General features: G+C 50.2%; 4 protein-coding genes across 7 annotated transcripts in view; 1 reads left to right on the top strand and 3 right to left on the bottom strand.

Annotated features, from left to right (window-relative positions):
* ACIN1 (apoptotic chromatin condensation inducer 1) overlaps positions 1–6785 on the bottom strand; it is a 42978-nt gene extending 36193 nt beyond the window's left edge. For 2 of the 4 annotated variants that reach the window (XM_029952401.1, XM_029952402.1), the window contains exons 1-4: positions 6474–6785; positions 4960–5025; positions 2411–2522; positions 1881–2000 (exon numbers count right to left, since the gene is read on the bottom strand). In XM_029952401.1, the coding sequence (XP_029808261.1) occupies positions 1881–2000; positions 2411–2522; positions 4960–5025; positions 6474–6785 (610 nt within the window). The remainder of the gene's footprint in view (positions 1–1880; positions 2001–2410; positions 2523–4959; positions 5026–6473) is intronic. The other 2 variants (XM_029952404.1, XM_029952403.1) reach the window with 2 other exon arrangements.
* On the top strand, positions 6445–9617 carry C9H14orf119 (chromosome 9 C14orf119 homolog). The gene is made up of 2 exons (XM_029952407.1): positions 6445–7119; positions 8480–9617. The coding sequence occupies exon 2, from the start codon at positions 8481–8483 to the stop codon at positions 8907–8909; it is 429 nt and encodes a 142-aa protein (XP_029808267.1). The 5' UTR covers positions 6445–7119; position 8480; the 3' UTR covers positions 8910–9617.
* Positions 9568–14382, bottom strand: LMLN2 (leishmanolysin like peptidase 2). Its single transcript, XM_029952408.1, is given in 14 exon segments — positions 9568–9964; positions 10461–10640; positions 10806–11035; positions 11251–11523; positions 11627–11723; positions 11799–11868; positions 12049–12220; positions 12292–12437; positions 12584–12668; positions 12876–13146; positions 13275–13423; positions 13726–13777; positions 13869–13962; positions 14085–14382. Coding segments are annotated over 14 exon segments (2325 nt in total). The 3' UTR covers positions 9568–9756.
* An 8580-nt stretch (positions 14383–22962) lies between these two features.
* Positions 22963–24768, bottom strand: CEBPE (CCAAT enhancer binding protein epsilon). Its single transcript, XM_029951777.1, has 2 exons — positions 24082–24768; positions 22963–23474 (listed from the first exon to the last, which is right to left on the bottom strand). The coding sequence occupies exons 1-2, from the start codon at positions 24589–24591 to the stop codon at positions 23139–23141; spliced, it is 846 nt and encodes a 281-aa protein (XP_029807637.1). The 5' UTR covers positions 24592–24768; the 3' UTR covers positions 22963–23138.
* Positions 24769–27542: the final 2774 nt, after the last annotated feature.

Genomic DNA, 27542 nt, shown 5'->3' with positions numbered 1-27542 from the left:
GAGCGGCCAACTTTGGCTAGGGTCATGATCTCATAGTTTGTGAGTTCGAGCCCTGCGTCAGGCTCTGTGCTGACAGCTCAGAGCCTGGAGCCTGCTTCAGATTCTGTATCTCCCTCTCTCTCTGCCCCTCCCCCGGTCTCTCAATACTGAATTAAAAAATTAAAATTTAAATTTAAAAATAATGAATAAAAATATCACATTCAGGGGCACGTGGTGGCTGTTATTTGGGCATCCAATGCTGGCTCAGATCATGATCTGGAACGCATGAGTTTGAGCCTCATATAGGTAAAAACAAACAAACAAACAGAAAAACAATCCAGGAGCCCTGTATCAGCCTCGCTGCTATCAGCACAGAATTTGCTTTGGATCCTCCGCCCCTCTCTCTACCTCTACACCCCACCCATCTTCAAAGATAAACAAATGTAAAAAAAACAAAAATAAAAATTCCTATCTCTATGTCTTTGTTCCTTCCTAAAAACACTCTCTTGCTTTCTCTGGCCCAATTAAAATCCTACTTATTTCTAGGGCTCAGCTCAAATCCTATACCTTCTTCATGAAGCTCTCTCTAATCACTGCAGTCCTCAGAGAACTTTTATTCTGTATTCTTATGACTGATCCATGTGTTTGCACTGCTTATATGTCACTTTAAAACAAATTATCTTCTGTTGTTGGCTGTATGTGCAATTATCCTCTCCCAAAAAGATTTTACACTGTGCTAACTTCCCTTATACTTTAGCATGGAGGTATCTATACGACAGAAATTTAATATACTTTCTTGACTGACTTTTGAGAACGTTGACAACTAATCTAGAAGAGTTTTTTCCCTTCCTTCTGGCTTTACAATCGGGAAAAAAAGCGCTAGGAGCAAAATGGATCAACTGAGACTCTGCTACTTTTGTGTTTGAGGAGAAAAGAGATCTCTAAAATAACTTATTTTTCTTCTACCATTAAATATCCAAAAAAATATACATTCAGAAAAGAATTCTATATTCATCAGAAGAGCTAGTAACTTCTACATGTTCTAAAAATATTATATATGGAGTGATCAACTTCCCCACAACCACTAACATTAAAAATGATTCACAATCCTTTTAATTACAAATTGGTTTAATATATCCAATTAAGGGGTCACCTGGGTGGCTCAGACGGTTAAGCATCCAACTGTGGCTCAGGTTACGATCTTGTGGTCCATGAGTTCAAACCCTGTGTCGGGTTCTATGCTGAAAGCTCAGAGCCTGGACTGCTTTGGATTCTGGATCTCCCTCTCTTTCTGCCCCTCCCCCACTCACGCTCTGTCTCTCAAAAATCAATAAACGTTAAAAATATATATATATATATACCTATTTAATATCCACATGTCCTATAAACACTCAAAGTACACCGTCTTAGGTAGTTTAAAAAACAAAGGCTGTGTTTATAGACATTTGCTTGAGATACTAAGCAAAACTGGGTACTTAATATTCCTGGTGCTCAGCAAACAACAGGCACTTAATGAAAATTTGTTGAATGAATTAATAAACTACAGCAGATGTCCATTTGGAGCGATGACAGGATGTGCAGCATGTAATCTATACTACTGGTGAAGAGATGACAGAGTTGTGACTACTGCTAAATTCAGAAGTAGAGGAGGTTAGAGAGGTACAGGTGTGAAGAGAAATCACACCGCCTTTAAAACACTCTGAGAGGTTACCACAACACAGAGGTGAAAGCAGACTTCAAGAAGGACAGAGTTCCCATGACAAACGTGTGAGATCTCAATGTCACAGAACTGCCCTGGGACTTTAATGGAGACTTAGCATGAAAGGAGGTGTAACTACCTACCCCCCGCCAAAGACGACACAGGACTGACAAAACAGAGCAGGGGAGAGGGAGATACATACTGGGCGAATGTCTGCTGAGCTCCAGCTCTGGTCTCTCCAGGCTGCTCTGAAAGTCAGGAGGCAGCAGGGAAGCCACTCCCTCAGGGTGGATCATCTCATCCTCCGACTCAGCTGAAGCTTCTGCAAAGCACAGATTGGGTCGGGGCCGGGAGGGAGTGAAGGGCTCAGCATGTGGGAATATGCAGAGGAGCAAAGAAGACCAGGCAAAGTGACAGGACACAGAGTATATACTAAAAAGAGCACTGTACATAGAGAAAAACTCCCTGGGATTAAGATCTACCTCATTAAAAGGGTAGTTTAATTTACTTATAATTCTTCCTGTTGGCAGGAATCTTTTTCTAACAGATAGTCAAATTAAGTGTCTTCTTCCCTGACAAAAAGTAAATAAGGACTCATTTGGCTTAAATACCAAAGCAAATAACAGTTTCAGCTTGACTTATTCCTGAAATTATTCCTTAAACAGGCCTATCTATTTAGCGACAGGAATAAGAATGAAGAACTCCTTGAAAGTAGTGACAGTCTGGGCTTACCTTCAAGTTCTGCAGCTTCTCGGGCTTCACGTTCCAGACGCTGCCTAAGTAGCTCCTGCTGCTTTTCCAGATACTGCTTTATGAAACTGTTCTGGCTCATTTCCTCACCAATCTGTGTAGAAGACATGGAAAAAGAAAGTCAAGGAAAGCAAAGCAGGAAAACACAAGGAAGAAAATTCCATGGAACAGAAGTATACCCCTTACATTTGAACCCAAGAAAGATAATCGAAATGTTGGAAGGCCTTTTTCTAATTATGGTGAGGACCAAAATAAATAACCCTATGATTCAGAAAAGATGGCAAAAAGAGGAACTGCACATTCTTATCTTGAACATTTAGTTCCCAACCAAAGAGTGATGCCCAAGTTAAAATGAAAATTCCTGCAAAATCATACCTTTTAATCTAATTTTTTAATCTGACATATTATCTAAAGATAGTCTAAATTTTCTTTTTAGTAATATAAAGAACTGAAAGGAAAATATACTAGTTCCAATTAGGTCATTTTTTGTTGATAAAAAAGGTAAATCTCTATCAAGGGATCATTTTGTTAAACCACTCTAAAATTTACATATAGTACTTAAACTATGTAAGCAAGAGACTTAGAAAAGTCTAATCATCATTTAAACAAAGTTTTAACTCCCATTTTCTTTGGGTGCAAAGACACCGTAACAATATTTAAAATCCAGGAGCTTAGGGTGCCTAGGTGGCTCAGTTGGTTAAGTGTCTGACTTCGTCTCAGGTCATGATCTCACGGTTTGTGGGTTCAAGCCCCACGTCAGGCTCTGTGCTGACAGCTAGCTCAGAGCCTGGAGCCTGCTTCAAGTTCTGTGTCTCCCTCTCTCTCTGACCCTCCCGTTTATGCTCTCTCTCTCTAAAATAAATAAAAACAATAAAAAAAATTTTTTTTAATCCAGGAGCTTAATCCCCTTTCCCATTTTTTTCTGTAACACAGAGTCCCACATCACTCTCCTGTCACAAGTTCTTCCCAGAACCTTCTTGTTTAGCAAGTCTGACTAGAACACCCAAAAAAGGGAAAAAACATGAATAAATATTGTTTATTTTTAGTCATCTTTCCTAAGCATAGCAAATATTTTCACTTAAAGTAGGGATGAATCTATTGGTACTCATTGGACACTGATGAAGTGTGGGTTGCATTCGTTGGAGAACACATGCATTTACTGCAAAAAATCCTATGTTAATAAAACAAAGTTTCAAAGACTAAAATGCAATGAATAAATGGAATATAACCATAAACTAATTAATTCATATGGTTTCTTATGCTTATACTTAACTTCCATAAACAGACTAGATTATGACATAGCTTAATGAAGTGGTAACAAGGGAGTAGGAAGGCTCTCTTGTTTTTCCATAGTATCCTGGGCCTTTATCTAGTACTGGAGCTGTACAACATTGTACTAACAAAGACCTAGATTTTTCCTTTAAGTGCATAACATACTATAATGAGGGTATTTTAAAACCTGAAAAGAATCTTATGAAATTGCAGTCTAAGAATTTTACTTTTTTAAACGGTGGAATTATTTCTTCTAAAAAAGTCTTATACAAAACAGATAAAAGAAGATTGAATTTAGTTAGGAGGGGAGTGTGAGCACCTGCTCCCTTGGGAAGAAGGTTATCTTCCCCAGAAATCCCCCTAAAGCACCTCTATAAAACTAAAGCAGAGCAGTTATAAAACTACGGATATAGTCCAACCTTTTCTCATATTATACATAGGAACTAAGGAATACAAGACCTCCAAAGGTTAAGTTTCTTGCCCTAAGTAACAGAGTAATTAATGATGTTTAGAAGTAAGTGCACAGTTAGCATTAACACTAGTAATCATGGATGATTTCCAAAGGATTGAATTCCTGGGAAATCTATGTCAACACAAGAATTCTTCTTGGTCAGCAAGTATTATCCTACATTGCCCTATCGATTGTCTACTTCATATCTTCATTCAAAGACATCAACTACTTTTCCCAAATCAATGGCAAATGACTTCAGATTCTTGTATTACACTTAATCAACTGGAACCACATCTTTTTGCACACGTCACTGCAAGTATCAGAAATTAACTAGCAGCTTTTCTAATTCTGGTTCTGGATTAGTTTAAAAAAATTTTTTGTCTTTATTTTATTTTGAGAGAGAGAGAGCGAGCGAGCGAGCGAGAGAGAGAGAGAGAGAGAGCGCGCGCGAGAGAGAGAGCGAGCGCGGGCGCGCGAGCGCGCGGGGGAGGGGCAGAGAGCGAGGGAGACAGAATCTGAAGCAGGCTCCAGGCTCGAGCTGTCAGCACAGAGCCCAACGCTGGGCTCGAACCCACAGACTGTGAGATCATGACCTGAGCCGAAGTCAGACACTTAACCAACTGAGCCACCCAGACACCCCCCTGAATTCTTTATTAGAATTCAGCTGATCTGGTATGAGGACTTTTCCAACCCAGGGAATTTAGAAAAATACTGGTGAGGAATTAAGCATCAAATACACATCATTATGTCCTTCCATATGTCTGTACATCCACAGAGCCCACCCTATCTAATTAACCTTTTTTCTTACCTGGGAATTTGGCTGGAATGCAGCATGGGGTGTTGAGTGTTTCTGTAAATTTTCTAGCATTAGAGCCTGGTACAGAGAATGGCAAAGGTCAGAAACTAGGTGGAAAGACCCACCACTCCCCAATATCTTCATTGAATGCAATGACCAACCATACACACTTAAACTGTACTCCCTTTCCAGGAACCTAAATGCCTTTTACTAATACTGTTCTTACTCATCTTCAGAAGACCCTTAAAAGTAGCCATGGCTACTGGTCCCAAACGTTCGAATGTAAAATGCAGGCACATGGAGAAAATGAGCGACCTGGCTATGTAATAAAATCAGTGACAGTGACAGAACCAGTACTACAATCTCTATTATCTACTGCACTTCTGACTAATACCCCTTCTAAATCTGGCCATGCAGGTAAAATGACTTCAAATACTCAAGTCAGCTTCAAATACAGGAAACCAACATAGGGCTGCTGGTTTTGGGTTGATTGAATTACTTGGTCAGTTACCCAGGGCTGGATCTACTTGAGTGAATTTGTATTGTTTCCAACAGAGTGGCACCTCGATTTATCAAGTCTATAAAAATTTCAAAAAGGAGGCTATAGAACAAAATGACCACAGACTCTAAACTGTGGCTGACCCAATCCACACACACACACACACACACACACACACACACACACACACAAATACACACACGAAACGGTCAGCTCTGTACAGGCAGGCAACGGTCTGTTAATTTAACCCTTGAGTTAACTCAGCCCTAATCTGCATTACCGACCATGTATCTTTATTAACCCCAATTAAAACCAAAACATCCTTACCTGGCCTCCGTTTACACCAAATCTATACACACAAATCCATCCATCTCGTGACGATCCCACACTAAGCTATTCAAATCAATTCAAAACCCCTAACATACACCAACCTGCCCCACCTCTCTCACCAATATTCACCAAACTCTTATCCACCCAAACTGCTTCTAGATAAATTATACACCTCTCTACAACCGAGTCTCTTCAAATCAAGGTCTCTCTTCATCTCACCTCCTAATCAGGTGAACATTTTATCCTGTCCCAAGCCTATCCTTTCGGATATCGACACCAGCCCCATTAACCATTCTGTCCAACTATACCGCTAACTCTGACCCAGCCCAATTCGCCCCCCTCAGGCCAGCAACGCCGGTGGTAGTAGTGGGATTTAACTCCTTCTGCAGCGCATGCGCCGAAACCACAGACACAAACAAGGAGGGGGTGGGGGAAGGAGGAAGGAGCTTAAGACACTCCAGGAGAGTAGCGCGCACCCTCCCATTTTGGGCTCGCGCTGCTGCCGTTAAGGCGGGAACCGGCGCTATCTCTATTCCAGCGCGAGCCTCACCAACCACCGTGCGCGCGGATCCGGAGGCTCGCGCTGGCAGCCTGAGCGAGCTCGCGCGGAGCCCGGGCACTGCGCCTGCGCCGCGGCAGAGACTCGTCTCTACCGGGTCCGCTCCCCTCCGACACCCCAGCAACGCCGTCCTCTCACCCCTTTAAGCCGCTTGACCAGGGCACTCTTCTGCCCGCTCTTGGCTAGGCCTCGCTGCTCCAGTGCGGCCTTCAGGTCGGTCACCCGCAGCGCCTGAAGAGGCTTCCCGTCCAGAGTCACCTCCTCCAGCTCCGCCATCTTGCGTGAGGTACTCGGGTCCGTCCCGACGGCTTCGGGCATCTTCGGTAATTTCCGCCAACGCCCTTCGAACGGACCGAGCTGACCCCGCCCACTGCCGTAGTCAACCCCTCGATTACCACTCAGAACTCCCCGGGTTTCTCCGGAACTGCTCGGGTATTTTCGTCTCCCCATCGGCACCAATCAGTTCTTCCCATCCTCCCAGCCGCTCCCCCTCCCTCACCCTGCTGTCGGAGCTCGGTTATCTTCGTCTCACCGAGGCTTTGAATCGAATGTACTCGGAAGCCCTCGACTCTGGGTAACCAAAATCGGAGCTACTCGGCTATCTCCGACCCTAAGGCTGCGGCGCTGAGGCGCTTGGGATTTTGGGGCTGATCCGGGACCGGAAGTGCGTGGGCAGCCGGACTGGCCCTGCTTAAGGTTTTCAGGAAACATGGAAGCGGCGGCGACAGTTGGAGTTTAAGCACTTTGTGACTGTCTCCAGGTGCCCTGTGAGAGGAAAGGGGAGGTAAGCGGGGTAGAAGTCCCTCCCTGGGCCGGGTCAGACTCGGTGTTTGCGGGTTATCCTAGTAGAGCACACTTCCCGCACTCCTACGGGTACAGCTGCCACCTCCCAATCTCTGAATACCCGCCACTCCCATCTAAGGCTACGTTGCTCTTTGGGATATTAGAATGCCAGGCTCCGTGGCCTCCAAAGTGGGCAAGTGGAGACACCATGTCTTTGGGCCGAGACTGTGAACTAATTCAAAATCATTGAACTTGAATTTGCTATGGAGACCATGTCGCAAGACTTGGCCAAAGTTTTTCCTTTCCCCAAGTAATAAAGTTCCTTTAGGAGGAATTGCTTTTTGTAGGACCTCTGTGAAAAAGGTTACCACCTCCCTGTACTGTTTGGGCACGGAACCGATGTTAATTGCTTAGGGATTCCTTTCTATGCTGTACAAAGACTCCAACTTGCAGCAGAAGAAACACAAACAGTAAAAAAAGGTCATAAACAAGTAATTTAAAGTTTTCATTGTTAGGAATTCAGACTGTGGAACTCGAAACCTATTCAAGTCGACTGACCTTCCATTTGCATTACTGATGCAAATCAATGACGGCATCAATAGATATACATTAAACTTTAGGGAAAATGTTCAAAGACATAAATTGTCATACATTTACAGCAGTTTAATACTTGTTATACTCCTAAGCCATAAGACCAACTAGACGCTTCTCAGTCTTGAATAAACAAGTGGCTTCTATTTTTTCCTTTCTGTGCTATCTTATCTTGGGTAAGGCACCCTCACTCTTCTCTTAAAATTTTCCTGGTGCTTAAACAGGAAATATATGGAAGTAATGGACGTCATGAAGTTCTTGGCATATTTCAGAGGCTATGTGCACATTACAAAGAAGAGTTATCATATAATTTTTCACCGTTAATAGCTCTGGAATTAGTATCTAGGCCCTCACCAGCTGCATGTACTAAATTTAAAAAATATGTACCTTTTTTCATTTTAAGGAAGATGAGGTGAACCCACATTATCATTTTTCTTTACTCAACCTGGAGCATAGAAGTAAGCCAGAGACAGTGAGCAAGAAATGTGTTTCTTATTTTTAGATTCTTTATAAGAATAATAGAAGCAGTGGTTGAGGAGGGCAGTGGGTTTGAAAGAGAAGGAGGTTGGCAAATATGAAATGAAGTTATTTTGGGGTGACTTCTCTAAGGTAATTGAATAATAACCTATATGAAGTGTTGTTTTCTTGTAAATTGAATTGGTGAGAAATAATTTGATCTGTAGATGCTGATTTTTGATAAGATTCCTTGTTGGGAAGTTGTATTTTGGTTGCCCTATGTAGAGAGTATATAACAGTGTTTTATGTTTCAGGATGCCACTGGAATCATCTTCCTCTTCGATGCCACTACCCTTCCCTACTCCCTTACCCTCAGTACCAGACAGTGTTACTAACTCTTCCCCTCCCCCAATGTCTTACATCACTTCCCAGGAGATGAAGTGTATTCTACACTGGTTTGCCAGTTGGTCAGGTCCCCAGCGTGAACGTTTCCTACAGGACCTGGTAGCTAAGGCAGTGCCGGGAAAACTACAGCCACTGCTGGAAGGTCTGGAGCAGCTTAGTTTGTCTGGAGCAAACCGACCACCTTGTATCTTTGAGTGTCAACTACGTCTTTGGGATCAGTGGTTTCGAGGTTGGGCTGAGCAGGAGCGCAACGAATTTGTCAGGCAGCTGGAGGTCAATGAGCCAGACTTTGTGGCACAGTTTTACCAAGCAGTGGCTGCTACAGCTGGTAAAGATTGATGGGCATTAAAATCAAAGAAGATTTTCATCTCTGATGGAGCTGCAACTTTACAGTGAAAACTTCAAAGGTGTCACTTAACAGGTCTAGGGATGGTATCCTGATCAGCTGACTGAACTCCTTGACCAGGACAGGCTTGGTTATTTCAATGTTCCTAGCATGTCAACTGGGCTCCCAGCAGAAGTGTTTTCCATCTAAGTAAATCCAGATCAGTCAGCCTCCTAGCTCCTTTCTACATGTCAAACCCTCAAGAATTCAATGGCTTCTTTTGCGAGCATAACCAAAAGGAACCTACACATTATAACTCACGCCTATTGCTGGCCCATGAGGGTATAAAGTAGAGCCTGTTCCAGAAACAGGAAAGAAGGACAATAAAAGGTCATGTTTTTATATGACTTGATTCAGGTGGCTGATTTTACCACTGTTACCAGGTTCTGGCGTAATTATGTGGCATCCCAACTATTAGCCTTCCTAGTGATGATTTTGTAAAATTATGGAAAAATTAGGAGAGGGAGATAATTAGTTACTCCTTCCATGCTAATGTTTGTTTGAATCCAAATAGCCATGGCTTTTTCTAAAGCATATGGGATATCCTTGGAGCTGGTTTGCTCCTGTACGTTTGCTCTACAATAGGAAAACAAGTGACACTTTTTTTACCAGTTGAAGTGTTTATTTTTTGTATCAAAATAAAGAATGTTCAGAACCACAAAGTCTGGCATTTTTTCATTACAAGGCTAGTATAAGGTTGATACTTGGAGAAAGAGGCACTCTGAGAAAAGTATAGACTTTCCATCGGTTGTCTTCCAAGAAATAATCTGCCCTATCTACCCTGTCATGCTCTCAGTGATGTCACACCTCTCTTACTCCTTCAGCTGGGCCCCTTATGTCTTGGAGCTCTGGTGAATGGTAAGGGGAAGATGGTGCCACCTGAAGAATAGCTCTTTTCTGATAGGCCATGGTTCCCAGTGCACCCACCAGGATAAGCAGAGTTAGGCAGAGTCCCATGGCCAGCCCTAGATGAGTCATGGAGGAATTACGGTCCATGGTAACCAGTGACCTAGGAACATAGAGGTAATATTTGGCTTGGAATAATGCTTAGGCTTAGGAGGTAAATGGCTTCACCTTTATCATAACATACAGAGCTCGTGAAATCCTGTTTCATCCAATCAAGCTACACAGGAAATCAAAGGACTATAGAACCTGAAAGTAGGAAAAAGACCAAGATCCAAGTCTCCTAGTAACTTAAGTTGTTGGAAGGAGACCTAACTTGGCGGTGAGGGAAATGGCTCAAGGGAAGGGTTAGACTATGTTGTTGAGGTAACTAACCTGGTAGCCTAATAGCACGTTAGGAAGGAAGAGGACTGGGATCCCTGTGTCCTACAGATGGGGAACTCCATTGTGGAGGGAAAGGTGTCACATGGTGATAGGTCTGAGGTGATCATACTTGTTTTCTGAAATTCCTCTAAGACGTACATATGAGCTAGTGCTTAATGCAATTTCAAACATCTGGACTCTAGGAATTTGAAAGAAAGCTACCTGGAATATTGTCTTACTTGATGTGTTCTGTGGTAAAGCTGGCTCCTCCATAATACACTTCTAGGGGTTTCTTCTTGAGACTCAGGGTCAGGGCCCTGTGCAGCATACCAACAGAAGGCCCGTAGCAGCCAGAGGACTTCCACATGTACACAGTGAACACCAGACCAGTGGAAGTGGAGGGGCTGTGGAAATAGCACCTACAGGGACATTTGGATCTCTTAAGGGAGGTCCCTGGTAGAGTCTATCTCCTGAGGCAGGTGCAGGCTTAGGAATGGGACAACGTCTTCAGAGGAGAGCTATAACCAACTTGGGCAGTCCCCCTAGCCCGCTATATTAATCCTCAGTCTGAACTGACCCTTTACCTGCCAGTGGGTCCTCTGCTCACCAGAGCCTGTAGTACTGCTTCAGTCAGCTCTTCTAGTGTTTCCTTCCCCACAGAGTAGCCTGGGGGCCCAGCTAATTGTAAAGACAGATGGAATAACAGGTCTTGGGTGGAAAGACTCACAGGTGGGGAGGTAACAGCATTGCTACCTTCATTCGTCTGACACAGCCGACCCCAGGGACAGAAGAGAAGACCATGGTACCCAGGTATCTGCAAGGAAATACATCACAGGTATTAATTATTACCTCAATTGTTTGCTCAAGCCTTTCTTCTAAGGAGAGTACAATCTAGATCAGTCACAGACTCAGTAGGTACTTGAAGAAAAATGAATGAATATCCAAATAGGTTGTATAGCACTACCACACAAGTACTCTCAACCTTCCTTTTGCCAAGGGACTATATAGCTTTTCACTTATGATACCCACCTGAATAGCCTTTCCAGGCAGGCATGAGGCCCAGGGTGATCCCTCTACCTGCACCTTGTATGCTCCCCTCTCTGTGCATTGATGTAAGTAGCAGCGGCCAGCGAGCTCTGCTTCCTTCGGGTGTGGGATCTGAGAGGGATGCCTGGTTTTGTCCCCATGGAGCAGTTGTGAAGTGAGGTTGGCAAGGAAGCAACGACTCTGGGAATGGTAAATTTCCCCGTGGGGGTTGGCTGCCCCAGGTGGGAATCCATTTTCCTCCTTCCAGCATTCACTCTGAAGGATGGGACAGGAGGGAGAATAGTGTTTGCCTAGATGCTGTAGATGTTGACTCCTCCCGAGCCCACTCACTTCCTTTCTCTCTTCTCCAGGGTCTCACCCTGTTGGCCAAGGGCTTGTACAGGCGGCAGCCTTCCAGGGCCGGGTCTGAGGCACAGCTCCCCTTGTCCAGGTGCAGGTAGTGGCAGCCCAGTCCGCTGTGTGGAAGGGATGGCGGCTGACACTAGGGTCCCTGACAGCTGCATAGCCCCTCGACCACCCAGCACACACACCTGCCTGTACAGAAGAAGTCTGAGGAGCCAGTTCCACATGTGGTCACCAGGCCAAATTCCAGGCCAGATCCTGCTTGAGAGGCAGGAAGAGAGAGAGCCCTCAGAACAAGTGAAGCCCCCAACACTCCTTAGCATTGACCGTGCTTATGCTTCAGCTACACTTCTGCAGCAGATAACCCCTTCAACTCTCTCACTGCCCCCACGCTGACTCGGGTGGTGAAGGCCCCTCCGCAGTTCTCCTTGTTCTCACCCCGACCCCACAACAGCTCCTCTGCAGCGCTGTGGTTGACTTGGTACCAGCCTGAATCTTTGAAGGCAGCAAGAGTGATGGGATCGAGTCGAGTGCGCCGGGCACCGTCAAAGGTAGCAGTCATTACAGAACCCTGGAGCAGTCGGGCCTCCCAGTGTGAAGACAAAGGGCCCTAGGGAGGAGACAGCCGGTTGCCACCTGGTTACCACCTCTTCCGGCACCCCAAGGTGTTCTCAATCTCACCTCTTCTTCTAAGGGCACACCCAGTGAAGCCCCCAGCACTCCCAAGTGTTTGGCCAGGCTGCGGCTGACAGCCGGGGTGGTGAGAAGCAGCTGTCCCCACTCATCTCGCCTTGTGACTTGTTGCCTTGTAGAACAGTTCTCTGGAACTGAGCACAGAAAGGGAAAATGGCAGTATGGGAAGAAGAAAACTTCGAAAGGGGGGAGGAGACCTGGAAGGAAGGAGTTGGAGGGATGGCAGTGATCCCCTCTCGTTGACATTGTGGGAAGGCTTGCCCTTATTCCTCTCATTTACCACCGGGGCCTGAGGGGCAATCCCGCCACTTCTTGAAGAGCTGTCCAGAGAAACCCAGAGTATGGAGCAGTTCATGTAGCGTGGCCTAAGGACAAATGATCGCACGGTGAGGGGGACTGGGTGTGGAGCAGATCGACCGGCCACTCCATAGCTCCTCTGCCCAATCAGCTCTTAGAGTTTGAGGCCCCTTCTCCTCCAACCTTAATAGATTCTCCCACGTCATGGGAAGCTGAGTGACCTGCCCCCTCTCCCCAACCTGTTTGCATCTTCCTATTCATGATGCAGCAGTCACCGTGATGATGTCACTATGGCTGAGTCTGGGGCTGGTGAGATGTTGGGCACAGTAGACAATGGTACCAGCAAGGGGCCTGTCTTCTGAGTCCAGCTGGCAGCAGGCAGCGTAGGCTATGACAGAAGGCTGTGGACGGGCCAGGACAAGGTAGAGGTGGAAAGCAGGGATGTGGGGGAACACAGAAGAAATCTTCCAGAAAATAGACACACCCACAGAACTCAGCAGGGATGGTCCCAAGGGATGGCGTGAAGGCGTTTAGCTCCCACCCAAACTTCATCAACATGACCCAAGTTACCTAAAAGAAGCACGACTTAATAAAAACTGTTTTTAGGCCCCTTCCTCTTCCCAGGCTATTTAAGATTAGGGGAGGCAGAACAGGGAAAAGGATTTGATTCAGGCCTCACCTCTCCATGGCACTTGGAAGTGTGGGCAACCCGCACATACAGGAGAAAATCAGCGTTTTGAACCCCAGGCCCATCTGGCTGGACCAGTTGTGGGGGCCCCTGCTCTGGCCACAATGCATAACCACGGAGATGGGCATCAGGGATCTGGCGGGGAGTGGAATGTAGCATCTCGTTTAGCAGATGAGGACGAGAGGAAACAGGTGCTAGGAGTGAGGAGTGGACAGTCTCTGTCTTTAGTCTGCCTTAGTGTCACACAGGCAGCGGTCAGAGTAGGGACTCCTGTTACCTTCCCTCCCCACCTCGGATTCCGGATTCCATAAATTGCCAGGGTGAGAAGGGGCTTAGGAATCTGCATTTGTTAGGAAGGACATTGAGCAATTTTGGTGCTAATAATGGTCTTGGAGAAGTCTAGGTAGGCCAGAAATCTTCAAATCCCCAAATCTCACCTTTACCCCCAGGCAACTCTCTCCTTTGTAAGCTGGGTTCAAGAGGCTGCACCTGCCAAGAATGAATACCTGTAGGTGAGTTGGAAACATTGCTGGGTACCCCTGGAGAGGCACTGGATACATTCTCAATGACTTGAAGTCACCTGTGGTAGTTTGGGGTGTCTGGGTCTCCCCAGACAGCATGGCAGTACTGTGCAGGGTCTCGACTCAGAAGCAAGGGTCCTTGCACTGGAGGGACTTAAAAAGACAAGAGGTGAATTTCACCTCAACATCTTTAGAGTTCCTTTTCTCTGGATGTCTTCCTCCATAGCCCTCTGCCCCTCAGCCCTCCCTGACTCTCTTCTGGTTCCCCCACTTACCTGCGAGGACACCCTGGAGTCGCCTAGCGGCCTGTCTGGCAGCCATCAGAGCTCGAGGTCCCCCTCTCGTTCTGGCTCTCTCGGGATCCCAAGCTCCATCCGATACAGGATCTCTGGTATAGCAGGTTCGGATTCTCAGGGGTTGAGGATCACGGGAGCCAGGCTGGGTGAAGGAGGAAGAGCGGAAGTCTGGGGCACGTTCGGAGAGAGGCGGCCTGAGCAGGCTCACAGACTTCTGTGTCTCATCATGGAGGCACCGGCTTGCGGCAACCCCCAGGAACAGCAGCAGCAGCAGCATCTCGCAAGAGGCTTTCCCTAACCAGCCCTGGATCCTGTCTTCTGCTCCTGTCTTCCCTGCCTCACTTGCTGCTGGCTTTCCTCTTCTTACTATCTCTCTCCATACCCTCTCCTCCGCTCCTGCTCATTTTTTCGCAGGAATCAAGTATTGTTGACTAAATCTACAGTTACCCCCCAGGAGGGCCTAAGCTGCCTTCCCCGCCCCAGGGGTGCCAGAGTAGAGAGTTGGGGGGAGGGGGAGAGGAAGGGCAGTGTTATTCCTAAGGCCTCAACTGATCTTTCCAAAGAGGAGCCTACCGCATCTGGGAACCTTCTCCTAGGAACATTCTCCTAACTCTCTTTTATCCCTCATCCTAATTCCCCTGCCTTTCTGAGTGGACAACCTTGGAAACCTTCCCAGAACTAAAAAATTGGTGTTAACGTAAGGGTGTGTGTGGGGGGGGGCGGGCACTCTGTGCTTCACAGATGCCTACTTATCTCAACGGAGATGGGCAAACAAGGCTTCTGCGTGGCACTAGCCCTGACATCAGAACTGAGTGGACTCTAACTAGACTGCAAGACCTTCAGGCATCACCGCATCTGTGTAGGGCACTTAGTAGGTGCTTAACAAACACATGTTGGTTGACTGACGCCTCCTAGGAGAGACTGTTGTGTTTGCTCTCTGAGGCTTCACAGATAGGCATGCTGCAAGGGAAAGGCAAATCCTAAAATGGACATTAAGAAAAGATGTTCAAAGATGTTCTTACCCAGCTCTTGGACATCCCTGTTTTCTTTGTTCATGCTGTGCTTTCACATCCTGTTTCCCCCTGCCCTCCTACCCTGCCCAGCCTGGCTAATTCCTACCTCCCCTATAATTACTTTGGGAAACCTTTCTTACTTAACACCTCCTGCCCAAATTCCACGCTCTCAGGAGGGGAGGAGGCCCGCTTCACACAGGAGCAGCCTCCCCTTCCCTCTCCTAAAATTGTTGGCTTAGCGGCACTCCCTTCACATCCTGCACTCCTTCAAGGGAAGCCTGCTTCCTGGCTGGCTTTGTAGTCGCAGCACAGTCCTGAGGGCCTAGTCATCTGTCTGTGTTGTGGATGAAAGAACAGAACCTAACCCCATTGTGTAACTTTTGAAGAAACAGGTCAGGGGTGACATGACATAAAGCAACGCAGCTAATTCCTGACGGGATGAGAGTTTCTAGAAGGGCTGCTGACTTCCTGGGGAGGCTGGATTTAATATGTTGACACACCACAGCTGTGGCTGGAACGGCAATCACAAGGGAGGACACCAAACGCTGGAGCCAAACCAACTCTGCCACTTTCTACCATGTAACTTTGGCCTGATGCCTCCGTGTTCCCATTTGCAAAAGGGGGATGATTGCACTTACCTGACAAGGTTGCTCTGAGGAGAAAGCAAAGATTTGTAAAGTGCTGAGAACAGTGTCCACGCTTGTGGTAAATACCGTCACAGACACTTTCAACTTTCAATTCAGTGGAGATCTGTTCTGTTCTTATCAACATTTGCACAAATCTTTAGGGGACTCTTGTTCTTTTTCTAAGACAAACCCTATTCTGCACGTTGTCAGACTCCCTCTTTCCTGGCAGGACAGCCGATTTGGGGAAAACCCTGGGGGTGAGGCTTGGGGCAAGGGAGTCTAGGTCAATGTGGCTGTTTTCTGGCCCCTCCACAGCCACTCCTTATACTTTGCTGCCCCCTTGTGGCTGGGCCTAGGAGGGGCGCCCCCACCAGGGCCAGGGTTCGTCCTAACTTGACACATGTCTGCAGAACTTCGTACCTTCCAGCAGAAACAGCACAAGAAACACCTCATGTTTCTTCAGCTGGAATACCTCTTTCATGCCTTTCTCTGGCAAATTCCTCCCCATCCTCCTAGAGCCAGATGAGAGAGTATCCGCCTGCTGAGTTTTTTCTTTACTCCCCCATGCAGAGGTGGTTCGCATAGCCCCTGTTCTCAAATAACAGCTCTTGCACATCTAACGCTTATATTCTCCTGACATTTATTTCTGTGCTTGTTCCTCTGCTAGACTGTGGGCAGGGGCTGAGTCTGATTCGCCTGTGCCTCTTTGAAGAGGTGTGAAGTAGGCACTGAGGGATAATGGAGGTGGGAAGGTGGCTGGGAGGAAAGAGAGGAGGTAAGGAGAGAGGGTGAGAATAACAGTCATGTGAGCATTCCCTTTGTGCCCAGACATCTTCTAAAGTACTTTAGACTCGTGTTTTCCTTCCAGCAACCTTCCAGGGTAGATATTATTATAAATACCCAATTTTACAACTGAGGCACGGCAAAATCAGGCAACGTGAAGAGGTGGCGAAAGTGGGGTTTAACCCACCATGCAATAGTGCTCCCGAGGGCATAGCATGATCGTGATAGATTGTGGGGGCAGGATGAGAAAGAGGAGGGCAGGGAGAACAGGTGGAGATTGGAGGAAAGCAGTGTAAGAAGAGGATGAGGCATGGGAGAAGCGGGGGCGGGGGGTGGTGGCAGACCCCAGGGAGGAAGAGGTGAGAAGAGGGTGCAGAGGGAGGAAATGAGGGACTGGGAGGGAGGGAAGGTGCTGAGGAGGAAGGGCAGGAGGGGGAGGCCAGCTAGGACAAGGGCGGGGTGTGGGAGAGGATGGGGCTGAGCAGAGGATGTCTCAGTGGCAGTGTTGCCTGTGTGGAAGCTCCATCCAGCACACTGACTTCTGGGTCCCTTCCCCCGCCCGTCTCTAACATTCTCCATTCCACCTTCGAAAGCCACTTCCAGAAGCCTTATCATCATCAGAAACTGCAGCACCTATGAAATAACTGAATCAAACATCGTGCTCTCTGATATGATCTCCTTTCCTTACGGTTTGTTTGCTCAAGTCGGCTTACTGCAGCTGTTCTAGAGGCTCATGGAAGAACTGCTGGCCCTTCCTGTCTTTTCATCTTCAGCCTTGGGTTCCATGCACATCACCAATTCCTTCCTTTGAAAGTGCCCCCCACCCCCCTTCACTGTCTATCCTGTCCATCCTGCCTCCCAGCATTTGACTTCTCCACCCTGGCCCCCAGCAGCTAAGGACCACGGAGTGAAATCACCCAAGAGAACAGCCTGTTGTCACTCCATTGTCATCATCGACTTCAGCTGCCTGTTCTCCAGTCAGAAAGCTCAGTCCTCTGTCTTCTCAGCACCTGGAGCCTTACACCTTGGAGCCTGCTTCTCAGAGCCTCCTACTTAGTCACTGGCAGTCACCTCTTGGTGAAGACAGAACCGGCCACAGCTTGCTACATCCTACCTGTGCCTGTCGCTGTCCTGCTGTCCCTTCTTTCTCCTTAGAGGAGAGGAAATGTCCTCCTCTTCTGGGAGGTGGGTCCTCCCTCTGATGCTCCGGATCCTATCAGAGGGAGATCTGTCCTCCAGCCACTGCAAGTGACCAGGAAGAACCTGCCGGGGGCCTTGGCATAGATTTCTCCATCTGCTGGGAATCCCTGCTCTTTGCCAGACCGACTGACTCCTCACCTTTATGTATCTGCATGTTACTTCCTTGAAGAAGCCTTGGCCTGACCTTCACCTTTAAGTCAGGGGCCCTTGTTAACCTCCATCCCAGTCGCCCCTTTACTTTTGCCACACAGCACTGCCCGTTTAGAATTATCAATTTATTTGTGGTGTTACGTGTGTCTGCCCTCCTCATGAATCTCTAAGCCCCGTGAGGGCAGGGACTGTTCTCCTTGTGTATCCTGTAGCTTCTAGAACAAGCAAAGTGCCCAGCCTGGAGTAGTTGTTGTAAGTATTCTTTGAGCAAATGGATACATAAATGGGTGTGGTGGGGAGACAGGAGGGATGTGAGGGGGCAGGAAGGATGGGGGTGGAAGGTGAAGAGAGCAGACGGCCAGTGCCCGGAGAGGGTGGTAATGAGGACTGCGTACAGAGGTGAGGCTAGGGATGGAGGGGATAGGGAGGGAGGGGGAGGCCCAGGCAGAAGGCATCTCTGTGCTGGGCCTGAGTGAGGCTTCCCCGGAGCTGTGTCTCTGGGCCACGCTGCCTGAGAGGTCTGCGCGCAGAGCCGGGGCGGGGCTAGACTTTATCTTGGGGCGCAGTCCTAACCTCAGATGGTGACAGAGCAGGAGCCAGCGAGGGTTTTGCAAACCGTCCCGATTGCAGCAGGCCAGCAGTCTCACTCCGGAGGGCGGGTGGGGCCTGGGCTTATCTCCCGAGGACAGTCCTAACCTCAGATGGTGACAAAGCGGGAGCTAGCAGGCGTTTTGCAAACCGTCCCGATTGCAGCAGGGTTGGATGGCCTGGTCAGGGGCAACAGTGCTAGGTGTGGGGGGCAACAGAGGGTTGGACAGTTTGGGGCCGCGGGTTGAAGTTTGGCTCGTGGGGTGTTGGGGGGGATCCATTCTATGTTTGGCCTGCCTCTAGCTACCTTAGATCGCTGTTTCTCAAACCAAAGGGGAGGCTACGCTCTGTCGGTGGGGCTCTCCCTGTTAGGAAGTTTGGCTTTTCCCAAGTCCTAGGACCCTTCTGCTTCTTCCAGGAAGTCAGAACTGATGGCCAGTTGCAGCCATTTTCCCACCAGGTCCCCAGCAGGGTAGCCTCAGGGAATTTCTCAGGAGCCGATGAAGTGTCTCTCGGGCAGGGCCTGCTTATAGGAGCAGCTGACGGAGGCCCATCAGGAGTCCTGCCCAAGTTGAACCATTCCCACTTGGGAACAGCACAGGCTGAGAAAAGAGGTCTGCTTGCTAGGGGCCAGCGAGGGTGACAGGAAGTGACTGGCCTGTCAGACAGGAGGTGCACAGGCCCTCAGCCAGCCCTGGCTACTGTTGTCTCAGCATCTCCTACACAGCCCCCTGCATCCCAGCGCCCCCTCCCTGGCTGGTGCAGGGTAGGGGTGGAGGTGAAGAGGCCCCTTTCCACCCCCACAACCCCAACCGGGATCTTGCAACACTGGGATGGGGGCCCTGGGGGACCAGGCGTGTGGCAATCCATGGGGGGGTGGGGTGGGGAGGTGTTCACTGAGCAGGGGAGCAGCTTTCACAAGCGGCCACTGCAGGACTGACCTTGGCTGGGCTCACCTTGGGCAGCTTCCTCTGTCTTCCTGGTACAGCCAAAATAGCCTTCCTTCTCCTCAGCCATTTCCCAGGGGCCTGAGGGTCTGTCTCTCAGCTCAGCACTCTCATCCTAGTCATCCAGTTCAGCTCGTGGAGGAAAAGTGGGCCCCGAGCCCACTGCGAGCCTAAAGCAATGGGAACACACGTGTGTGCTGTTTGGACTTGATTTGCTGGTTTCTTAAAGTCACCGCATCCTGAGGACTAACACTTCTCTCTGCCTCTTCTTTCCCTCAGAAAAGGGGGATGAGAGTAGGTTGGAAAAGGGGTTTGGGTGCTGGATGCTTGCTCTCTGTGACACCGCAGTTTCTTAGGGACTGTCCTGCCCCACAGAGGGAGTGGAAAGAGTTCTTTGCAGTTCCATTCGAGACAGAGGGAGGTGTTTTCTTGCTTATCCTTTTCCTCCTTCTTTCCATTAAGCCAGTCTCACTTGGCTTTCTTTCTTTTTCTTGATCACCCGGACACCTGGGCGCCTTCCCCTCTGCCTTCCCCTCTGCTAACACTTCTGCCCCAATTTGGCACAGCTGCCTCCTCCTTTGAAATGTTTTCAACTCCAGTGTCACTTTCTCAGAGAAGCCTTCCTTGACCGCCCCAGCTAAAATAACCCCACTTCCTGCTTATTTATTTGGTTTCCCCAAATGGGAGTTATTAATGGATTGACCGAAGGTGTTTGTGAAGGTGTGACTGAATGGGATGAAGGGAGAACTGCAAGATGAAGAAATGGCTCGCTGCAGCAGGGGTCTGTTACAGCCCCCAGGCCATCAGAGCGCGGATCATGGGAAGGAGAGCAGTGGAGAGTACCTGTCCCTCACTGGAGAGAGTTGGGGGATAAGCACCCAACTTTGCCCTCCTGCTGCCTTCCAACACCCCGTCATGCCTGAAACACAGCAGGGTGACCAAGGGTGGGGGCACCTAGAAGGGCAAAGGAAGCAGTGCACTTGCTCCTTGCCCTTTTCTTCCTACTCATTCAGCTAAGAGCTGGGTCTGTCTTGGTCACTACTGTGTTCTCAACACCTTGCAAGGGCCTGGCACAGGAAAGATGCTCAACAAATACTTGTTGAATAAGTTACTTTGGCCCAAACCGGGGGAGGTCAGGTTAAAAGCCTCATTCAGAAAGTGGGACTTCTGGCTGTCATTCCCCTGGGATGTGACCTGCCAGAGAATTGGGGCATGCTCGGCACTTTGGGTCATGCAGGGAGCAGGTGTGTTCTTTTCTCATGGCCGGGCTGGGACCCTCTTCCAGCCCTGGTGCCAAGCACCTGCCCTGAGGAAGGTGGGGGGTTGGGAGGAGACCCAGTTCAGAACTGTGGGAAAGAAGTATGGAGTTGATGCTGAAGCAACCCAGGTCCCATCGCCCAGAACCTTGGAAATAAGTCAAGGGGCAGTGGTCTTGAGCTGAGAGGAGGAAATCCGGAGGTTGAGTCACTTACCATGTTCTGTACAAACCCCCCTTATGCAACCCCATCCCCCTGGGCTAAAAGGAAGGTGCGGGATTCTCCTGGACATCCACAGAGACAGGCGTGTCCCCCTTACAAACTCAGGAGGCCCCGCGGCTGAGGGAATAAACCATCTACAGAGGTTCAGTTCTATCTGCACAGACCAGATCTGGGCCGGTGGGATCCAGGGAGGGATGTAGGACAGGGTGCCGAGGGACACAGAGGCAAAGGCAGGAAAGGGACTGAGTCCTGGGTGAGGCCGGCTTGGTGCACACGGATGCCCAAGATGTAGGACGTCTCTGCCCTTGTGGATGTAGGGATGACAGGAAGGGAGGCAGAGGGAGAGACAGGTGACTGGGAAGACCCGATCTTTCCCCCCTATCAGAAAGTTATTCCTTGATGTCTAACTTGGGCTTTCTCAGCAGCAGCCCACACGTCATTGGCGGCCCAGGAGAGACTCTAGCCCCTACTGTGTCTCACACTTCTCACTGTGCCCATAATTCCTGGTTACTTATTGATGGGCCTCTCAGGCCCACCCTGTGCTGTGTGCCTCTATGGGGAAGGTGTGAGCGCGGAGGAGAGACAAATGCCATGTACTGACACAGCAAAGGGACTGAGAGAGCCTCTGGAGAATGTCTCTTATCCCCTCTGGCCCTCAGCTGCTTTATCTGTAAGATGTGGCTCACACTATCTTGCTTGTCTGAGGCCAAAGCCCACCAGCCAATCTTTTGAGGTCTCTTCCAGCACCTATTGAGATCTGTGATTTTTGTGGACCAATTTTTGTTCTGCCTCTAAGCAATTGTGTGACTCTGGCTAAGTCCCTTTCTCTCCCTGAGGTCTCAGTGTCCTTACCTGAAAAATGAGAAGTTTAGATGAAATCCTGAGGTCCTTTCAGTTCTAGCAAATATTCATCCTACTATGTTCATAGATAAACAGGGCCTTCCTGCCCTGTTTATCTATGAACATAATGACGCTGTGAGGTGGGTACTAATACTACCCTATGGTACAGATGAGGAAACCGAGGCACAGAGAGAAGTCACTGCTTCAGGTCTCACAGCTGGGAAGAACTGGAGGGAGATTCCAATGGAGCCTCTTGGGCTAGAGTTCTATGCAAGAAAGAATACTTTGCACAAAGGATTTCACTGGTGGGGGCGCCTGGGTGGCTCAGTTGGTTAAGTGTGCAACTTTAGCTCAGGTCATTATCTCACTGTTTGTGAGTCTGAGTCAGTGTTGGGCTCTGTGCTGACAGCTCGGAGCCTGGAGCCTGTTTCGGATTCTGGGGCTCCCCCTCTCTCTCTGCCCCTCCTCCGTTCGTGCACCCACTCTCTTTCTCTTTCAAAAATAAATCAACAATAAAAAGCAACAACAACAAAAACGAAGGGGTTTCACTGACAGAGGTGATTGTTCTCGTCATTACCAACTTTCTCCTATACACACAGCTCTCAGGCTTTCCCCAACAGAGTCCTCCCTAGGCACTCAGATTCTAGTGCTTTGGGGAAACTGAGCCCCAGGGAATGAGGGCCAAAGTGGGGGTGGGTGGGTAGGAGCTGTGGGGGGATGTCAGCCTGGTAGGCTCAAGCTGTGGAACTGGAGACAAGAGGTCAAGTCCTGGATTAAGAGCTAGGGAACCATAAATGTGGTGGAGCCATCTGAAAGCTGACAGGAGCTCCCAGACCTGTATATCAAGGTGCTGGGGTCAGCAGCCTAGGCAAAGGGACGGGTGGTTCTGGGATCCCCCCACGAGCTACAGAACTCTGTTAGGGAAATATCCAGAGGCTGCTCCTGGCCTGTGGGGTTGCAGGGGTGGAGTGCCTTCATTATCCAGAAGGATGGAGTGGGTTGGGGTGGGGGCAGGGGGAAAGAGGAGCAGAGTGACAGACACACCGCCTGGCCATGTGGTGTGTTGGAGGAGAGCTGTGGGCCGTGTATCTGTATTCTTGGATATTCATTTGCACACGGAACTGAGAGGTATGCAGACGCAGCCACATGCATTCCCGCCCGCCCTTGAGGCCCCCATGCCACACATGCAACGCCCCATCCCCCGCACACACCTAGGCCAGTGTGCAGCCCCATTCCTGAGTCATAGTGCAATTTTATTCAGCCAAAGAATCATCATGCTGGGGTCTGCCCTCCTCCCTTGCCACCCGCTGCGTTTTGTCTATATCTCAGGCTTGACCTGTGAAGGGCTCTAGGGTCCTAGCAGGGTCAGGCCGGGCCAGGGGCTGGCGCCACAGTCTTGCAGCTGGGCTCAGCTGCAGCCCCCCACGCCCTTGATGAGGTTGGCAGCCTCAGGGATCTGGCGGAAGAGGTTTCGGAGGGTGTCCAGTTCCTGGGTCAGCTGCTCCACGCGGCTGCGGAGGCGCTCATTCTCTGCCATGTACTCTAGCACCTTCTGCTGTGTCTCCAGGATGCGTCTCTTGGCCTTGTCCCTGCTCTTGCGCACAGCGATGTTGTTCCGCTCCCGCCGGAGCCGGTACTCCAGGCTGTCCTTGTTCACAGCCTTCTTGCCTTTGTGCGAGGGGCCAGCTGGGGATGGTGCCTTGAGAAGGGGGCTGCAGGGGGGTGCGGCGGCGGCCACAGGGGCCTGGAGGGGACACAGAGGGACGAGAGGTGAGGCTCTGGCCAGGAAGCAGAGCGGAGGCAGGACAGGAATCCCAGCAACATGGGCACCCTTAGGCGTCAAAGAAATATGGGATCCAGAGCCAGCTTTTGGCTCTCAGTAAGAAGTGCCGCTGCCCTGCCACATGCAGAAGGTCCCCTGCTCTGACCAAAACTTCCTTTCATGTTCCCACACGGTCTGAGGACACTTTCCTTCAGTCTATCTCGAGTCTCTAGTCCTACGATCAGTGGCTGTTTTCTCTTCTAGAAGCAGGCGGCAGAGAAATAAGAGGAAAGAGCTGATGGGCAGCAGAGAAGCTGGTGGGACTTGAGGTCAGGGCAGGTCAGCTGGCCACAGCGGCTGCAGGACATACTGGGTTCCAACCACATGGTGGGGTCCAGGATAAGCGTGGGTTCACAGAGAAGCAAAGAGGGGTCCTGGCCAGGCGGTGAGCACAGAGGGCTTTGGGCTGAGTCAGTTCCACAGAGCAATACCAAACAGACTCATTAGCGTAAGCGGGGAGCTCAGAGTCCGGCACCACATGGGCCTCTCTCCAGCCCCTGGGTGGCAGGGACGGGAGACCTGCTCTTACCTTGAGGACGCGCAGGGGCTGGCTGGGCGCTGCCAGGGCTGGGGGCAGGTGCATGGCCGTCTGCCCACAGTGTGCTACTTGGTACTGCAGAGGATTGTAGCCGCCACGGCCGGCCCCTCGGCTGCCCTCTGGCCCCCTGGGCTCTTCCTTCACGGCCACGGCCCTGGGGTCGTAGCTCCCCGGGCTGCTGTAGATGCCAGGCCCCAGAGCCTTTCTGTCAGGGCCGAAGGTGTGTGGCGGATAGGCGAAGGGCCGAGGGTCGGGCGGCAGGTAGTGGGGGAAGGCAGGGGCTCCGGGTCCTTTAAGTCCTCGGGCCTCAGGTGCCGGCTTCACAGTGAAGAGGTCAGAGAGGAGCTGCTCCTCCCCAGACTCGATGTAGGCGGAGAGGTCGATGGAGGCCTCATGCTCGCACATGTCCCCAAGCTCCCCAGGCCCCGCTCGGCCCCCTGAGAACTCGAGTGGCTGCTGGCCAGCCCGGGGCTCACACTCGTAGTAGGTCCCGTGAGACATGGCCGGCCCGCCCCCTCGGCTCCCCGCCCCTGCAGCCCTGCTCTTGGGGCACCCTCTGGGATGCTCGGCTTGCCCTCTCCCTATCTCCCCCTGCCCTAGATCTGCCCTAGATCTGCCCTCTCCGGACTCTTCTGTCACCCACTCCTGTGTGGCCTCTCTCTCCTCCCTCCTCTGCTGTTTTCTTTTCCTTCCTCTCTAGTCAATGCCTCTTTTCTCTTCCCTTTTTTCCTCCTCTCCTTGGGGTGACTCAGGGAGGGGCAGGGCGCACCCCGGGGGAAGGGATGCAGGGCTTAGAGAAAGGGGGGCCCTGGCCTATTTAGCAGTTGGGAGCACTCTTTGGTCAGGGTCCAAGCCAGGGTTCTCAGATGCCCGGGAGCTAATGCTTCTGGCCTCCCCCCTCCCTGTTGAGTCTAGGGGATTCCAGAGTCCTCCCTGAGGGCAACACCTCACTCTGAGTATCCTCTTCCCTCCGACTTCTAAAAAGTTCTGTGCAGATGAGGTGCCAAGTCAGAATGCACAGGGAAAACCTTCTGCCAGTGCCGACCCCCAGCCTGATCTGAACTCCTCCCTGGACACGCCTCCCTCTCTGCTGCCACCCCCCCTTTCCCCCCAGACCCCCAGTGCTCGACTCCACCTACTCCCAGGGGCAGTCAGTTCCTTTTGTAGCCCCACCTCCCAGGGCATTCTCCTGTGTACAGGCCAGGGTGTGTTGAGGGGTTTAGGAAGTAGTGACAGGTCCTGGGACCAAGCCACACCCGGGCCCTGCACTGTGGTGCAGAGCATTTGCTAGGTTCTTGTACAGGGTCTGTGCAATAGCCCGAATGCTCTTATGTTTCCAGCCCTCAGTAGCCCTAGCAGCCTGGCATTGCCCCTGACTGCCAAGGCTTGGCTGAGGCACCTGCTCAGGACTTGGGCCCCGTGCCCCAGCCTCAGGCAGGCTGTGCCTAGGAGCCGACAGCCACACTCCTCTGGTGGCTCCAGTGCTCTCTCTTCCAGCTGCCCTGCACTGCCAGAGCCTCAGTCTGGCACTGTGTCCCCGCCCCCTGCGCTGGTCCTGGGGCTCTGCCCTGTTTCCTGTGCCTTGTGCCACAGGGCTCAGGCACTCACTGCAGCTTGGTTTGCTGTCTTTCCTTCTGCATAGCCGTTCTCTGACCTCGATGCGTGTCTCTTGGGTCCACTTCCTCTTGCAAGGCTTGAGAAGACTTCTCTTTTGTCATTGTCTCTTCCTGGGACTCTGTTGCAGGGTTTCCAGGAGAAGCCCAAGCTCTGAACCTTTGGTCTCATGCTGGGCCCCCTCTCCCTTCCCTTTCCTTTTTCTTCTGGGAACTCCCCCCTCTCTCCTGTTAGAGGTATTGCAGTTGCTCCTTTTTACCTGTTGAATTTCACCTACAAAAGGGACTATAGGTCCAGAAAAGAAAGGACACAGAAATGTGTCACCAACTCTTTTATCACCAGCAGATGCTGTGAGTACCCTGTGGAGGCCAGAAGGTTTGATAAGTAGGGAACATGAAGGGACAGGTCACAGTGGGGGCAAATGCAGAGGCGGTATATGTGGCATTGAACTCTAAAATAAATTATGCAAATAAAGACATGGCTGCCTACCCGGCAGGCTAGTTAGCATTTCCTTCCTTCCTCCCCAATCCTCAAGGGCACAGCTTGAGGTACTTTCTCTGAGAGCCCTGTCCTGGCATGGGGAGATCTGTGTGCATCCCAGAGACAGACGTCAGGGACCAGATGGGGAGATTTCTATCTTAACTCCTTTTCAAAGGTCCTTGCGTCTTATACGTACCAGAGCTGAAGGGCTTCAGTTTGGCAGGAGTGTCTCTGTTGGCCACCAGGTGGCAATGTTGGTCCAGAATTCAGGACTTGAAGGGCTGCTGTGGTCATGCATCAGGCGGACGGCAGAGGGCAGCCTTCCGCAACCCTGGCAAGGGCAAGCCACACCTGGGCCCCAGAAGGAGGAAGAACCATGGTGGGTGGGGGCTTGCAGTGTGGTTACCAGGAGAGTGGGCAGGCTGAGAGGACTGGGGCCAGGGCCTTGTCTCAATGAGGAGAAACTCTAGCCCTCTCCGACTTTGGAATAGTGATGATGGTTAAGGCCTGGCTTTTTCTGGAGTTCTGTTTTTTGATCATTGAAGCATTTACTTTTCCATGCTGACCATTTCCCTGTGGGTTTAGGATGAAGGTAAGCAAGACAGAGGGTATTTTTATAAAAGAGGAAAGCAAGGCTGAAAGGCTGAACCTCCCAAGGTCATACAAGAATGCAGCATTGGTCCTGGGGAAAAGGGCAGTAGGCTTGTTCTTAAAATCCCCAGGCAAGAAGGGGTATGGAAAGGGGGAGCTGTGTGACTCAGAGAGCCATGTTTGCCCTCAGTCAGCCCTCCTCGGGGAGGGAGAGACCGTGTCAGTAGGCAGTGAAGGGGGGTGGGGGGCAGCGCTGGAGGAAGCAGGGAAGTGTGCAAATAGAGCTGGCAGGAAATGAGAAAGGCTGGGGCCACTGGGAGATAAGTGATCTCCGTCCCTCACCTCCCAGGCTCGTGGCTGAGGCTGCTGGATTACTGACATCAGTGTTTCCCAGTAACCGAGGGGTTTGACGGGGGTGGGGTGGGTGGCATTCTGGATGTCTCTGCAGGGGAGGAGTGGGTACTGGACAGGAACAGGGGAGGGGAAGTCAGTGTCAGATAAGGCCTGGGGGATTCTTGGGTTCCGTGGAGTTACTCAGGAGTGGAAAGAAGCCTCCCTGGCCAGCAAGGATCATTTTCTCCTCTACTGCTTCCGTTGCTACCTGTTTGCATTAACTGAAACAATGCATGATATATTATCTTAGTAACTTTGTAATAGGCCTCAGTTCAAAAGGCACCTCCTGCACCAGGTCCTTCCAACAGGGAGGCAGGCAAACATGGCAGTGAAGGGTCAGAGAGAACTGGGCTTACGTCATACCTCTGTCACTT

This window comes from Suricata suricatta, chromosome 9 (assembly GCF_006229205.1).
Source record: "Suricata suricatta isolate VVHF042 chromosome 9, meerkat_22Aug2017_6uvM2_HiC, whole genome shotgun sequence".
Taxonomy (NCBI): domain Eukaryota; kingdom Metazoa; phylum Chordata; class Mammalia; order Carnivora; family Herpestidae; genus Suricata; species Suricata suricatta.
This window is presented reverse-complemented; position numbering and strand designations above follow the sequence as displayed.

Excerpts from the sequence above, each read along its gene's own strand:
- C9H14orf119 (XM_029952407.1), top strand. The coding sequence starts at position 8,481 with ATGCCACTGGAATCATCTTCCTCTTCGATGCCACTACCCTTCCCTACT.
- CEBPE (XM_029951777.1), bottom strand. The coding sequence starts at position 24,591 with ATGTCTCACGGGACCTACTACGAGTGTGAGCCCCGGGCTGGCCAGCAG. Across the intron at positions 23,475-24,081 it reads AGCCCCTGCGCGTCCTCAAG|GCCCCTGTGGCCGCCGCCGC; the intron begins GTAAGAGCAGGT and ends TGTCCCCTCCAG.